This window comes from Mesoplodon densirostris, chromosome 1 (genome assembly GCF_025265405.1).
Source record: "Mesoplodon densirostris isolate mMesDen1 chromosome 1, mMesDen1 primary haplotype, whole genome shotgun sequence".
NCBI classification, from domain to species: domain Eukaryota; kingdom Metazoa; phylum Chordata; class Mammalia; order Artiodactyla; family Ziphiidae; genus Mesoplodon; species Mesoplodon densirostris.
In genome coordinates, this window is record NC_082661.1 from 193,044,751 (window position 1) to 193,060,324 (window position 15,574).

The window sequence follows — 15,574 nt, forward strand, 5'->3', positions numbered from 1 at the left end:
ATACATGCTGTTCCTAATTCTGGTTATAAACCTAATTTACCAAGAAGCCATTTAAGAAATAAAGACAAATTATTTCTCTTCCCTCTAACAGATATTTGAGAATCATCATGGGCCCCCTTCCCTAAATCCTATATCCTCAGACTAATCAACCTCAGATTTTGCAAACATTCTAGAACACAGCTTCACCCTGCCTCCCAGGATTAGCTCTTTGGAACTTTTCATCTTTGGTTATGTGCCTCTCTTTCCATCTTTTTTTGCTGAACACAGGATTGTTCCTTTTTTTTTCTCTTCCCTTTTCTGAATTTCTTCAAAATCTACTGGTTTAATGGGTCTGGTTCTCTTTCTTTGTCACCATAAGCATAAAAGGATGTGTTTCCCTCATCCCAAAATTTCACTCACTTCTATGTCAGTAATTAGCTATTCATTTCTGGTTAGAATTAAATCTAGAGTGGCACTTCCCCATTCTATTTTCTGGACATCAAAACTGTCAGAAAAACAATGTTTTCACAGATATTAGAATCACTGAAGTTATTCCTCACTACTATCTCACCTTTCTCCCAATTTCCTAATCTTATAAAGAAAGCATCACCATCATCCTCAAGTTGGCAAAATAGCCAGATCATATCACTCAATTCACTACACCACAGACTTCCTTTCTTTTTAGTTTTATAAGTGGATGCTTTCCACCATGCTGTTGCCGACAGTATGTAAGCCTACTTTTAGTCCCTCTCTTGTAAAAAAAAATATAATTCCTTTGAATAAAACCTGCATTTAAATCCTTATATTCCAAAGGTCCCATTGCAACAAGTGTATGCGATTTCTTCTAGATTTCTTGGCATAATTAGTTATGTTAAAAATTCTCAAGTTTACTCTCTAGCACACACTTAAGGCATTTTTATATAAATCTCTAAGAACTTAAGTCTTACTTCTAATTCCCTTCTCAAGCATGCTGAGGAATTCTCACCGAGGCTCTTCCTAATGTACTCCAACTGTTCCCTCACAATAACTAAATGTCTTTTTTTTTTTGCGATACACGGGCCTCCCACTGCTGCGGCCCCTCCCGCTGCGGAGCACAGGCTCCGGACGCGCAGGCTCAGCGGCCGTGGCTCACGGGCCCAGCCGCTCCGCGGCATGTGGGATCTTCCCGGACCAGGGCACAAACCCGTGTCCCCCGCGTCGGCAGGCGGACCCTCAACCACTGCGCCACCAGGGAAGCCCCTGTCTTTTATTTTGCAATATATTTTCCTTGCTGGGTGGAATATGCTCCCATGGCTGTAGCTACCAAGACAGTAATGACTGTCAAATCTCCATCACTAGTCTAAGCTAAATCCAGACCCTATCTCCACCTTTACATCCCACGGGTACTTCAAACTCAGGTCCAAGAAGAAATCCTTCCCAACTCCTTTTCCTCCACAAACAAACAAACAAATCAACTGCTCCTACTGGCATCATCCCTGCCTCAGATGACAAAGCTGGAAGCTTGGGAGTCCTCCTCTACAGTAAGGACTTGGGTATTTACAAGCTATGGGAAACACATAACAGAAAGATAATTAAGAATGTGTCATCTCATAGAAATACATCTCAGAAGAAAATAGTTAGACTTCTATCACTACAAGGTATGCTTATTTATTTATATAGATGTGAAAAATTATTGCGTCATTATGCAATTAGAAATATGCCCTCAAATGACAAAGATCCACCTTCTTGGCCTGATTACATTACTTTACCGAAAGGAATAAAATTGAAAGGACAAAAAAAAAAAAAAGGGAAAAATATTGACCACACTCAACCTACCTGTACAATAGGAGCACCGATTCCTCCATTGAGCCAAACCCAGTGAAGAGTAGGGATCACTCCATATCCCGAAACAGAACAAAAGATGATAGAACGGAGCCTCTGCCACTGCTGTGTGAGGTAATTGGGATGAATCTGAGCAAAGAACACCGCCAGGATCATAGCAAGCACTGTGATCAAGTACACCTGACGCCAGTACTAGAATAAAAGGAAATCACATTTTAATTGTTATTAACAATAAGGGAAGGAAAAGAGTAATTTTCAGTTTTGGCTTCTACATTACACATACACATTCCAAACTCTATTTATTTGGTATTTTCATTTCCAAACATGATTGCCTTTCTTCCTTAAAACAACGCATGTTGCATACGACTGCTAGGTTTCTTAGGATGATAAACCAGACCCCAAAGTGAGCTGGTAAAGAACACATTTAGCCACACAAAAGCATCTCCTGAGTACCTATTATAGGCCAGGGCAATTTAAGTCCTGTGGAAACAAAGACGACTATGACAGGGGCTCTCTCAGTGGGTGAGCTCATAGGCTATGAGAGGGGCAGACATATAAACAAATTTATAATCTAATGATAAGTACTGTAACTGAGCTGTGAAGAGAATGTTGTAGAACTACAGAAGAGGGGCAATTGATACCTGGATTAGCTAAAAAATGCTTCACAGAGGAAATGACATCTCAGCTGGGCCTTGAGGAATATATAAGGTTTTCATGAGAAGAGGGAGCTCTCAAGGAAAAGGAACAGCACACAGAGCAAGGAAGTTTTACAAAGGGAGGCTGAAAGGCAGATGTACTGTCAGGCTAAGTATTTGTACTTTACCATGCTGGCACTGAGGGAATAGCAGAGTCCTTGAAGGAGGAGATGACATGGTTGTTTTTCCAACTGACTTATTGGAATAACTCTGACATCAGTGAAAAATAGAGAGAGAGATGACAGGAAGCCAGCTAGCAGATATTATTACAGAATAATTGATTCAAGGAGAAAATAGGAGCATGGACTTTTGTTGAACAAGGTAGATGTTAGCACCAGATTCAGGAGACGTCTCTGAAATAAACTAAAGTCTTAATGGTTGACTGGATGTGTGAGAGGGCAGTAGAGGATGGCTCAACTGTTTCTAGTATGAAAGGCCATGCAAATGGCTTGTACTAATGAGCAAATGAACAAAGATGATCCAGAGTGTGTATGTGTGTATGTGTGTGTGTGTTGGTGGGAGAAAATGGGGAAGCATGAAAGAATGTTCATTTAAAAATATATCAAGGGGCTTCCCTGGTGGCGCAGTAGTTGGGAATCTGCCTGCCAATGCAGGGGACACGGGTTCGAGCCCTGGTTCGGGAGGATCCCACATGCTGCGGAGCAGCTGGGCCCATGCGCCACAACTGCTGAGCCTGTGTTCTAGAGCCTGCGCACCTAGGGCCGGTGCTCCAAGACGAGAGAGGCCACCGCAATGAGAGGCCCGTGAACGGCAATGAAGAGTAGCCCCCACTCACCGCAACTAAAAAGAAAGCCCACGCGCAGCAATGAGGACCCAACGCAGCCAAAAGTAAAAATTAAAAATGAATGTCATTCTTTAACACATTATCTGTGAATAAAGTTTAAAAAAAAAAAAATATATATATATATATATATATATCAAGTTTGAAGGACTTATAGAATATTTAGGTATCTAAATGAGCAGTTGAAAAGCTGGTCTTGAAGGCTCAAAAGTTAGCATCACCTAGGACAGAGTTCTTAACCTGGGCTCCAAGGACTTCTCTGGGAACATTACACTTCTTGAAATTCACACGTCAAAATGACTGGTCAGTTTGTGCCCAAACGCACATTATCTGGGATGGAGGGTCCATAGTTTTCAATCTCATTCTCAAAGCAGCCTGTGTTCCTTAAAAGGTAAAGAGCCACTATAGCAACTGAATATTTGGAAATGATAAGATACCAGAGGGAAGAAAACTTTTCCTTTAAATGATCATGGACTGTATTAGCTCTAACAGTCCTTTTTTTCCCCTCTTTAATCTACCTTGGACTTCTAGTTTTTCTGAAAAGAGATTTACAAAAAGTGTCCCACTAGTCTTTTTGATGATCAGATATATTTGGGAAGAGGTAAACAAAAAACAGGTTTCAGAGAAATACATAATAAGCAAAACAATTCTAATATTACATGACTATACTCACAAGTCTTTTTTTTTTAAAGATACAGTTTCATGCAAAATGAATAAGTTGTGAAAGGTGAGTAGATATGAATAATTTACTACTAAAAGCAAATCAATTTACAAGGTAAATGGCATGTACATTTAATTTTATGCTTATGCTCCAACGTAATCAGGCCTAAAAAGCAAATGGCTCACGTATAAGTGGCTACAATTAATAATGTTCTTACATTCAAACCAAATTATGATTTTTCGCTTTGCTAGTATAACACTCCAGCAGTGTTGACAGTTTTCTATTATTGCGTAGCAACAAAAGTCCTACTTAAGAATTCCCAACAGTCGGAGGACCCCTGCACTGCAGCCAATCCTCCTAGAAAGTGAAGGCTGGGGATATGGCTTGGACCACCTGCTCCACGGGGAGGGCTCGGGCACGACAGGCTCTAGTCCTGTGACTAGTAGGTACACTGCACCTGGGAGAGCGGCTCAGTCTTGGCTCTGAAAGGGAAGGAACTAAAAGGATAAACAGAAAACAAAAAAAAAGTATGGTAGGAGAGCAGGAGGAAAAGAGAGTAGGGTCAATGGGGACTTTCTAAATGGGAGGCCTTGAGATGTACTGAGCCCTCAGGAAGATTCAGTTTGCCTTCTTGGCTGAGACATGAGGAGAGGAGGTAGTTTGGTTGGCCAACATATTTAGATCAGTTGCTGTATAATTTGATCACAGTGTTTCAAATGCTGCTTTGCACAAGGCAAAAACTGACTTTTGTAACTTTAGGGTCAGAAAGAAGAGTTGATCTAGAACTCACAATAGACAAATGTTTGTTAAAGACACTCACAACCCATCTGGTCTGTCTCTAGGCCTGCCTCCAAACATAAGACTAAGGAAAGGAAAACATATTTCTTATATAAGAATATGGGTCAACACACTCGCAGATATACCTTTTGTTTTTTTCTCACTGAGAGAGGAGTGAAGGATAAGAAGGGAACATGGAAAGCAGCAGCTAACTTCATAATTTTAACAAGTGCTAACTTTACCTTCAACTCTATAAACACAAAAATAAAAGATATATAATGTACATCTGAGGAACCATGCAGCTATATGGGTTTAGTGGGGAAACATTAATAATTTAATGTTTATGTTAAGTTTCAGAAAATAACAACACATATATATTATTTTCCATTCCTTTCCAAGTTAGTGAAAGGAATAGGAACTGATAATAGATGTTAGAAATCACAGGGCCCTTTTGAAAAAGGAGTTTATGCCTCCACCAGACTTTCGTTTCTTCTATAAGTTAGTTAATTATGTGCTTATTCAGAAGTTCAAGGGAACCATGGCAAGAACACCCAAGACCTATATTAGAAAGGTAGAATGTAAAATGTTTTAAGTTACTTACATTATTACAATAAAATGCATAAAATACGCCGGAGACATAGCAGCCCAGTATTCCAATAGAAATTCCTGCATAATCTAATGCCATCCATCTTCGACAGGTTTTTTCTGATCGATGGCAGGAAAAAAGATGATAGCCCACAGAGCAAAGCATACAGACCTATGGAAAATAAAACAAATCTTAGCAAGGTCAAACAAACAAACAAAAAAACAAAAGCAACTCATGCATGATGTTCATGGAAGTGGTCAGGTCAAGTCCAGGCTTTTCAGCCAAACAGACCTGGACATGGACCCTAGCTTTGTGCCTGACTATATGTCATTTCCCTAAGCCTCAGTTCCTCATGGGTAAAATGGGGACAACAATCATAAAGAAAGAAATCTGGGCTTCCCTGGTGGCGCAGTGGTTGAGAGTCCGCCTGCCGATGCAGGGGATGCGAGTTCGTGCCCCCGTCCGGGAGGATCCCACATGCCGCGGAGCGGCTGGGCCCGTGAGCCATGGCCGCTAAGCCTGCGCGTCGGGAGCCTGTGCTCCGCAACGGGAGAGGCCACAACAGTGAGAGGCCCGCATACCGCAAAAAAAAAAAAAAAAGAAAGAAATCTATAACGATAACTACTTTATAACATAAAAAATTTAATGAACAGTGTAGTAGAAGGAAATCTACTGAGGCTTATTTTGATCTATGAATAAGTTTCCTTTTAAAAACTACTTATTACAGAATACAGGTCCTTAAAGAAAAATAAATCAAAGAATATGGAATTGTATGATGTAAAAAAAAATAAACCCCTCCCAGTCAATCTATTCTCCAGTGGGAGCCACTGATAACATCTTTTTTGTGTCCTTCCAGATATTTTCAATGAACATATCAAACACCTAGGATATAGAAGTCCACACACACAAGAACACCATATATACTTCTTAATCAAATGGAATCATATAGTCTGTTCTGCTATTTGTTTTTTTCACTTAATTTAAGACCTTTTATGTCTGTATGAGACTTCATTGTATAGAGTTTACTTCTAAGTTAAACATAGCTTTGCTGTGTTCAAGGAAAAATAATCATGACTTATGCTGACTTTATGCATTATCAAACTGAGAGCAAAGCTAATGTAATTCTATCAGTTGCTCTGAAGATTGATAAGGTTTCTACAGCTGAACTCCCTCTAGCCATTAAATACCTACTGCGTGTCATACAGTGGGGATACAAAGATGAAACCTCTACTCTCAAAGAGATTTTTCAGAAACAAGTGAACAGATGGTGCTGTAGGAAGTCCTATAGGAAAAGTTGGTGCAGAGCACAGTTAGAAGATAGAGAAGGGAGACTACCAGGTCTGTGGGTGCATGTGTGTACTTGTGGGTGGGAGTGGTGGGTGGAAAAGAGCTACATATTTCATGGAAGGGTTGCCACCTGAGCTACACCTTAAGTTGACCTGGCATTCATCAAGGACATAAATAAAGGTGTGCACAGGTTTATTGGAGGGCCCATAGGAAAAGCAGCATATTGAGAAACACAGCAGCATTAAGGGATGCTATGTGGCCTTCTTCATGATATGATTATGACAGATCCTATATATCAAGGAGTTTTAACTTCAGTATTATGGCCTCTGTGTGATACGTCTGAAAATTTTAAGTGCGCCCTTACAGAAAGGCTGAGATGAGAGGTTACAGGCATAGCCCTAGGAAGCAATGACTAGAGCCTACACTAAACCAGGGACAGTGGGGGTAGGAAAAATGGGCCAGATAAATGGTCATCTGGCTATTCTGTAGTCTGGCCATTAAACAAACCTAAGTCCCCATAGCCTCAATATCAATATTCAAAACAAGGTTCCTAGCCACAATCTCATCTCTTCATCCACTATCTAAAATGCTTAACAGTCTGTGGCTTTGGCTACTACAAGTCAGAGTTTATTGACCCAATTAAACATAACTCTAAGAAGCTTGGTTATTTGTTTTCTCTGATTATCCTTGAGATAAAACACAGTACATTCAGAGAACATGAAGGTGTATATTCTCACTGACAGGGAAAGATCTCATTATCACAATGCCGAGTGACACAAAACAGCAAGCGCAGGGATGATCACAGCTCAGAAGGAGGTAGATAGGAAAGGTAGGCAGGCAGGTGTGAGGCAGCTGTGAGAAACAAACGTCTGGAGGAATCTGAGCCCAAATGTCAAATGTGGAAGTGGAATTTCAAATGACTTTTACTTTCTTCCAAATACTTTTGTGTTTGCTTGGATTTCTACATGAGTATATGTTATAGTAATAATAACAACAATAAAGCTGATTTCATTGTGAAAAGGAAAATAAAAGTGGAAAGAGAAAAACTACAGTATCAAGAGGAAAGTAAAATATATGGTATTCACAGAGAACATCTGAGTTTTAGAAAAGTTAACCTAGACTTAGTACGTTCTGTTTGTTTGTTTGTTTGTTTGTTTGTTTGTTTGTTTGTTTGCTGTACGTGGGCCTCTCACTGTTGTGGCCTCTCCCATTGCGGAGCATAGGCTCCGGACGCGCAGGCTCAGTGGCCATGGCTCACGGGCCCAGCCGCTCCGCGGCATGTGGGATCCTCCCAGACCGGGGCACGAACCCGTGTCCCCTGCATCGGCAGGCGGACTCTCAACCACTGCGCCACCAGGGAAGCCCCGTTCTGTTTTAAAAGGGATGTGTTGTTAGAGTTGCTTAAAAAACGGACTGAAAAATTATCTGACATTGAGTATGTCTCCGTTTTCTGGAAAGTTTCCTTCTGTGGAGTATCTCACTCCATCCAGGTGGACAGGTAATTACAGCATGACATCCTACATCTAAGCTCCTTGCCATGATAACCAAATGCCTCGGGATCTGGCTCCTGCCCCTCTCTCCAGCCTTACCTTTCTCCATTTTCCTGGGGTTTAACCACAAACACCAGCACCTACAGGTCCAGAAGGTGCTAAGCTGTCTCTTGCTTCTGGGCCTTTAGTCACTCTTTTTTCTGCTCCATTGCCCTGCCTCACTCTCCCTTCTGCTCACCTATCTGGGTGACTTGATCTTTATGACAGGCTGGTTTTGTTCAGCACTGTATTCCCGATGCCTACCTTAGTGCCTGGATATAGATAAGAGGTATTAAAAAGATATTTCTTGAACTGAATGTTAATGAACTGAATCTAGGGAAAGATGTTCTCAGATTCTATTCTCCTCTAAGATAGAAAGACTTCAAAGCCCCTAAAATTACATCCTACTATTCAGAATGTACTCTATTAATCTGGTTGGTAGGAAAGCACTGAGCACGTAAAAAGGGTAGAAGTGAAAAGAGTAAAAATGTTATATCCTTAAAAAAATTAAATGTAAATCAATATTAATACATATATTTATGGTTTACCATGCTGACTTTAAGAATTTGGGGAAATTGGGTGAATGAGTTATAAATATAATTTCATAAAAATAAAAATAATAAAAATGGTATCTGTAAGTATGGAAAATGTGCTCGTTTGTCTTTAGAAGCTGTACTGTGTGTAACAGAAAGATCAGTGCACTAGCAGTTAGGAGAAGAGGATTCTACTGCCCTGCTGAACAATCCTGAGCAAGTCGCTCTAAACACTTTGGGTGCTTCTTCATTGGCAGTTGTTTTAATTATTTCGTCTTCTCAGTTTTGCAATGCGCTGCTTTCTTAAACCATTATGAAAATGAATGTGTGTTCCCTGAAATAACATCAGCTGTGGCTGGGTGGATAAAGGGCAGGCCTGGGATAGAGGAAAATATGTGGGATCCTCAAAGGAGATAATATCTGTATAACAGTAGAGTCTAAACCAATTTTTCTTATATTAAGCACATCTTAGTCTATAAGATACATCTAAAAATTAAGTATGGAGAAATTGATTCATTTCCATTTTAAAAATTGGGATAGATTTTAAAGAGATGTTTAGGCTCCGATCAGGACAAAAATTAAACCTGAGAAAGAGTATACTTTAAAAAACACTTAAAGAAAAAATAATTTTCTAATAAGAACACAAAAATACAGAGTATTCTTTCCCTCAAAGAAATTTAAAATATGGTTCTACGAGCTAGAATTAGAAGAAAAGGGGGAGAGAGATGTTCCCAGTGTGTTTCTTGATCGTTTAAGTCCAAAGTTTTGAGTCAAATGATGAAGGCCTGAAACTGACTATTACACAATGAAAGCAACACCTGTGCAGTTTTTTACTTATCGATTCCCCTCTCAGAGTAGCGGCAGGTTAACTGCAGGAAGTGCTGGCCTACGTTTGGAGGCAGAGGCATGATAGCTTTTTCTTTTCATTTTTATGATTTTTTGTACTCTCTGCATTTTTTTTAAATTTAAAAAATATCAACTGGATTTTGGTCCACATTAGTTTTCTTTTTCAGAATTACCTGTTTGAAAAATTATTAAACATAACTTTTAAAGGCACTTTGTTACAGATCCCGGAAGAAGAATTAAAGTGCTGAGGAACACATACAAGAGGTTACAGAGAAGAAACTGAAAGTATCTGAAATCAGGCACGTGTAAAAGGCCCAAAGGAAATTAACATTAAAGTGAGAGAAAAGATTAATACCAACAAAACAAGACATTAAAATTAAGATAGTATGGAAACAACAAATACAAAAGGCATAGACATATAAAAGATGAGAAAGCTTCCCAAACAAGTTTTAAGCAGACAACAGAGTTCTACTTCAGTCGGCAAATACAGTACAGAGATTCCTATCTTTGTATTAATCTTAAAGCAGAGAGGTCTAAAAAACGGAAGAGAAAAGAAAGAAATTCTCTCAATCTTTAAAACTTACTGGATTTCAAATATACTCTATTAACATCCAAATACGCTCTCATAAAAACATACTCTGGATGCTTATATTATGAAAGTGAATAAGCTAACCTATATGCTATTTGGGGGCTCTTTAAAGCAAGTTGTGGGTGTGAAGTAAGGTCACCTGCCCAAGCTTGTCTGACTAAAGTTCTCTTTACCAATAATAATGTTTGTGAAATGACTTACCTGGAAGCAGAAAAGGCAAATAGAACAAATTACAAAGTCTTCCCTGGAGGCACTTGCTGAAGGTAACACAGATGTCATGTCATATATTCCCAGCGCGAAGAAGAGAAAGAAACCCAGCAAATGACTCCAGATGTTTACCGTCTCATTAGATAAAATAAACAAACTGGAAAAAAACAAACGTGCAGCTCAGATTCATATCTGTTCGCTCACTGTCAGCATTTAAAAGGTTATGGACAATTTTGGGGATTATCTAATACTTGCTACTTTAAGCCCTTAACCCCATCTTTATCTTTCTAAATTTGATATACCATCTCCATCAATCCTGGGATCTTACAGTTTTTTCTTGCTCACCTCTATTATACTTACCATTTCCTTCCTCAATTAGAGTTATTTATGTATAAATTCCAGCTCATCCTCCAGCTTATCAACTCCCTGACGGCTGGCATGATTCATCTTTATGACACTACTGTTCCAAGCACAGTGTCTTGCTCAGATTAGATGCTAAATGTCTACAGAAATGAATGTGCGGATTAAAACTGGGTGCTAGCTACCATACTCTGACACTCAGTAATAGGTATCCGAAAACCCGCTAAGTATAAGGTTAGGCATGAACTTAAAATACCTTTTTAGTACTCATTATATGCAAGTGCAAAGTTAAATGGACTTGAGAGAAGCAGGATAAATGCAAATGGATCCACTGGAAATGTCCTTTAAGACAGGCATGCTGCAACAACTTTGCTGTGGTTGTTTTGAAAGCAAACTAGTTTCCAGGTGGCATGAGTTTATTCCTTTTTTGGAACGACAGGAGGTTACTTTTACTATCAGTACTAATTGCCCTCTTTCAATACGCCCTAACTGGTTTGAGCTTAAGTAGTCCTGGCAGTGCAGGCCAGTGCAGAGTGTTCCCCGCTGACCAGGAGTCACTGTCCCTTCACTCCAACCCTGGGCAACAAATTAGCTCTGGGATCATGAGCAAGTCACTTAACCTCTCTGGCTTCAATTTCTCCATCTCTAAAACAAGGGAGCTGGGTTAGATGCTGCTGCAAGTCCCTTCCAGCTCCTTCCTTAATTTTGTGAAATGTTTCTCCAGCTGTGGATAAGACTCATCAGATTATTGAAAGGTGATGTCATGACTAAAGGTTAAAATTCTCTTGCAAAATCTAATCTTTTGTTTAAAGTCTTTGACCTTCACTGATTCAGAATCTTATTGGTAAGCACTAACGTATAACTCTAATACTGAGTTTGCAGCAGTCACCATGGCTCACATTTTCCCATGCCATAAACATAGCAGGGTCTCACACAATCAGATGATCACCAAGGATAAAGTGGATCTTGTATCATGGATTTCAGGCTTTATCCTGTATAAGCATCAAGTATAAAAACTACTTATACTGGGGAGTGGGGGAAGAGATGCAGGGATGTGAGGAGACACATCTAACCCCAGGACTGTTTGCCAGCCAATACCACATTCTGCCTGTTGCCTCAGAACTTTTCATTTGGTGAAACCCAGTATAACCTGATTAACTGAGCAGAGAGGCATAATCTTGGCATGTTCCTTCCAACTAACAGAGTATTGGCAGAACAGTTGTGACGTACAAAACCTCTCCTTATATCCAAATTTGTCCTTGACCCTCTAGACAAAGGGCAAAAGCTGAACCTGGAGAAGACCAAGCTGGTGGGAAGAGCGCTTAGCAGAATATCCCCCGTAGGGGATCTACTCTTATTCTATGAGAAGTTAGACCTATACTCTGTTCTGCTTCAAAATCAACAATCAACTTCATCATCATCTATTTGGCTTCAAATTCTATGACCATGGTGATAACAAGTCACCATTTATTGAGTGCTTATTATGTACCAGGCTCTGTGTAGTATTTTACATACACAATCCCATTTCGTCCTTACTACTTTCTGAGGCATACACTGTAATTACCCTCATTTTTACAAATGGGGAAAATAAGGCTGGGAGAGGTTAACTTTTGTTCAAGGTCCCACAGCTGTTAAGTGGCAGATCTGCACACCCAAGTCTTTTTTACTCAACAGTCCAAGATCTAAAGCACTATATTTCACTCCTTAATCCATGAAATTTGGACCCTAATATTAGAATGCAGAGGTGAATATAAAACTATTTAAGGCAACTGACTACCTGCTTTATCCTTGTGGAACTCTACATCCACAGCAGGGCCCAGCTCTGATTTCTTGTGTAATAACTTATGCAAAGCAGTCAATGGGGAGGAAAATGGCACTTAGGATTCAAATTGTGAAGTACTGTGGGCCATGCATCGAAGCCAAGTAGGGATGGACACTGATGTCACCTTGTGACCCTGAGTCAGAGAAGCACTTTAAAGGCAGGCAGGGCAAAGGAACTGGGGTAAGACCATGCCAAAAACAAGATCAAGAATCAAACATGTGGCTGCTGCTTGAACAATTCAATGGCTCACATTCCAGCAGTGGGGTTTGTCACTACAGTGACCTGGAGCTAACCAACATGGGTATCTTAATTCTCTTAAAGTGGGGTCCTGTAATTAAGTACATATAGGGAGTTTTAACAGAACGCTAGTGTAAGAACTAGAACACTAATTTTTCAGTTTTGTTTTTTTAAACCCAGGCTTTCAAGGGACTCAATTTTAAGAGTTTAAATGATGACGAAATTCCTTTTTTTTTTTTTTTTTCTCCTTTTTGCGTTATGTGGGCCTCTCACTGTTGTGGCCTCTCCCGCTGCGGAGCACAGGCTCCGGATGCGCAGGCCCAGCGGCCATGGCTCACGGGCCCAGCCGCTCCGCGGCATATGGGATCCTCCCAGACCGGGGCACGAACCCGTATCCCCTGCATCGGCAGGCGGACTCTCAACCACTGCGCCACCAGGGAGGCCCCGAAATTCCTTTTTTAAAGACACTTCTATAGTGCTCTAGTGGAGGGCAGTGCCTGTTATAGGCTCTCTTTGCTATAGTGCTTTTCCCACACAGCGTTTTTTTTTTACAATGGTTATTATGTAATAGTATAACTAGCTCTTTAATGTGTGTCACCCAGGCTAGACCTCAGTATTTTCATGAGAACAAGGGCCATACCTGCTGTTCTTTGCAGGACCTGGTAGGGTGCCTGGCACCTAGCAGGGGTTCCATACTATCTGCTGCATGAATAAACCAGGATTTCTAAATGTATGGAATTGTGAACTTGTTTCCTATTATACAGGCATTTATCTGGCCCCAAACATCTGAATTTCCATAGGGCTGCCTTAAAAATAAACAAAGCTTAGGTATACACAGGGGCAAGTATGGCTCAGTCATTGTCAGTGGGGTCGATTCCAACATGTATCCCAATAAGCACCAAATGAGTAAAGGATGTAAAATTCCTTTGTAAAGAGCAAAGCCTCACAGGAGTTAGTGATTATGATCATTGTTACTATCATTAGCCCATGGATCAAGTAGCCCGGTGGCGGAAGAAGGAAAGACAACGAGAAAGGAGAGGTGGCAGAAAGGGATGAAAAGGTTGGGGCAGCTAGGAAATGATGGGCACGGAGAAACGCGGGGAAAGCAGCAGGCGGACCAGACAAAAAGGCTGTAGGTGAGGAGGAGGGGCCGCCGGCGCGCTCCCCAGGCGCACCCAGCGGAGGCGGCCAGACTGTACCTTTTGATACACAGCCTGGAGGGCAGGTAGGCCCGGTAGCCGTCGGTGATGTACGGGTTGTCCTTGAGGGACACGGGGATCTGCTCGTAGGTGTAGAGGCGGATGCCGCGGGGCACCAGGACGGGCCAGTACTGGTAGCTGCCCAGCTCGATATAATGTGCGCTCTTCAGCAGCTTCTGATGCATCTTTCCTGGCCGCCGCCGCTCCCCAAGCGGGGAGCTCGCCTAGGCCCCGCCTCCCCGGGGAGGGGGCTTCGCCCCCGCAGCCCCCGCCCCGGAGCCCGGACGTTGCGCGAGGTCCTACGGCCCTGCCGCTGCCCAGGCCGGGCTCCGCTCACAGTGGGGCCGCCGCCGTCAGCACCCCAGCGGACCCGGCGGCGTCGCAGCCCTCCCTGACGTCAGCACGCCGCGGCGGGCCCCGCCCCTCGGCCCTGGCTGGGGCCGACGCGGCTGGGGAGGGGGCGGGGCCGCGGTCCGCGCGGGCGCGCGTGTAAGCAAGGACCTGCGGGATTCGCCCGGGGCTCCCGGGCAGCTCGATCGCGTACGGGTGGCGGCCGGCCTCTCCTCTTCCGTGAGAAGAGCGCGGTACTGTACAGCGAATTCAAGTGGCTTTTTTTCTTATTCTGTTTTTAATTAGAAGCAATATGTATTACATTTTGAAAATCAAGGGGAAAAGAGTAACTGGAAGAAAAATAGGAACTAGAGCTAACTCTTCACCGGTTACTTTTTATCGTGGAATCTCACACACTTGGGGTCAGAGGGGACCTTCGAGGTTTTCTGGGCTAAGGTCAGTCCTTGCAAGTGGATGGAAATAGAGGAAAACTGATGTACATGGAACTATACCAAAACCGAGCATACGCTGAGTCATAAAGAAAGCCCCAGCACTTTTAAAGGACCAAAAGCATTCAGACTATTTTCCCTGACCACAATAGACAAACTAGGAATGAACAAGAAAACCGAAAAGCCCCAAATGATTGGAATTGAAGCAAAACCCTTCTAAGTATTTAATGGGTTGATGAAAAAATCACAATGGAAATGAGAAAATATACTGAACTGAATGATAAAGATGAAATATATCAAAATTTGGGGGGCAAATGTTATAGCTTTGTCTCTGGCTACGAATTAGGATGCAAATTCTTATTCATAATGGCAACAGGGCAAAACATCAGTTTTGCATCCATATATGTAGAATCTTTAGCCCATTGTTTGGTTACATGCATGATGAGAATCATTCATGATGCCTATTATTTATGTTTTGTTATTGTGTTAGTAATATTAGTTGCTGTGTGAGAGGCAGTATGGTTTACTGATTAACTTCTGGGCTCTGAAGGCTTGCTACCTGGGTTTGAATTCAACCGTTTACTAGCTAGCAAGTATTTAACCTCTTTTTGTCTCAGTTTTCTTACTAGTAAAATAGGGATAATAACAGTACTTTGTGTTGTAAGGATTAAATCAGTGAATCCAAGTAACACTCTGAGAAAACTGCCGGGCATATTGTTAGCCCCCCAAAATGTTATCTATTATTAGAGTTCAAGGGAAGATATATTAATAGATAAAACTAGACAAATTTAGATAAATCCTAAACAGACTTAAATGTCATGTAAAAGGAAACACTGAGACTTTTTTTTAAGCCATGAAGCTAAAA

General features: G+C 41.4%; 1 protein-coding gene across 3 annotated transcripts in view; it reads right to left on the reverse strand.

Annotated features, from left to right (window-relative positions):
* Positions 1–14,296, reverse strand: part of PAQR3 (progestin and adipoQ receptor family member 3) — a 29,325-nt gene extending 15,029 nt beyond the window's left edge. For 2 of the 3 annotated variants that reach the window (XR_009533833.1, XM_060113734.1), the window contains exons 1-3: positions 13,931–14,004; positions 5,337–5,492; positions 1,795–1,992 (exon numbers count right to left, since the gene is read on the reverse strand). Coding sequence is in view for 2 of the 3 variants with exons in the window: in XM_060113734.1 (XP_059969717.1) it covers positions 1,795–1,992; positions 5,337–5,486 (348 nt within the window). In the remaining variant the exon portion in view is untranslated. Of the gene's footprint in view, positions 1–1,794; positions 1,993–5,336; positions 5,493–10,306; positions 10,470–13,930 lie in introns of all 3 variants that reach the window. The other variant, XM_060113749.1, reaches the window with a different exon arrangement.
* Positions 14,297–15,574: the final 1,278 nt, after the last annotated feature.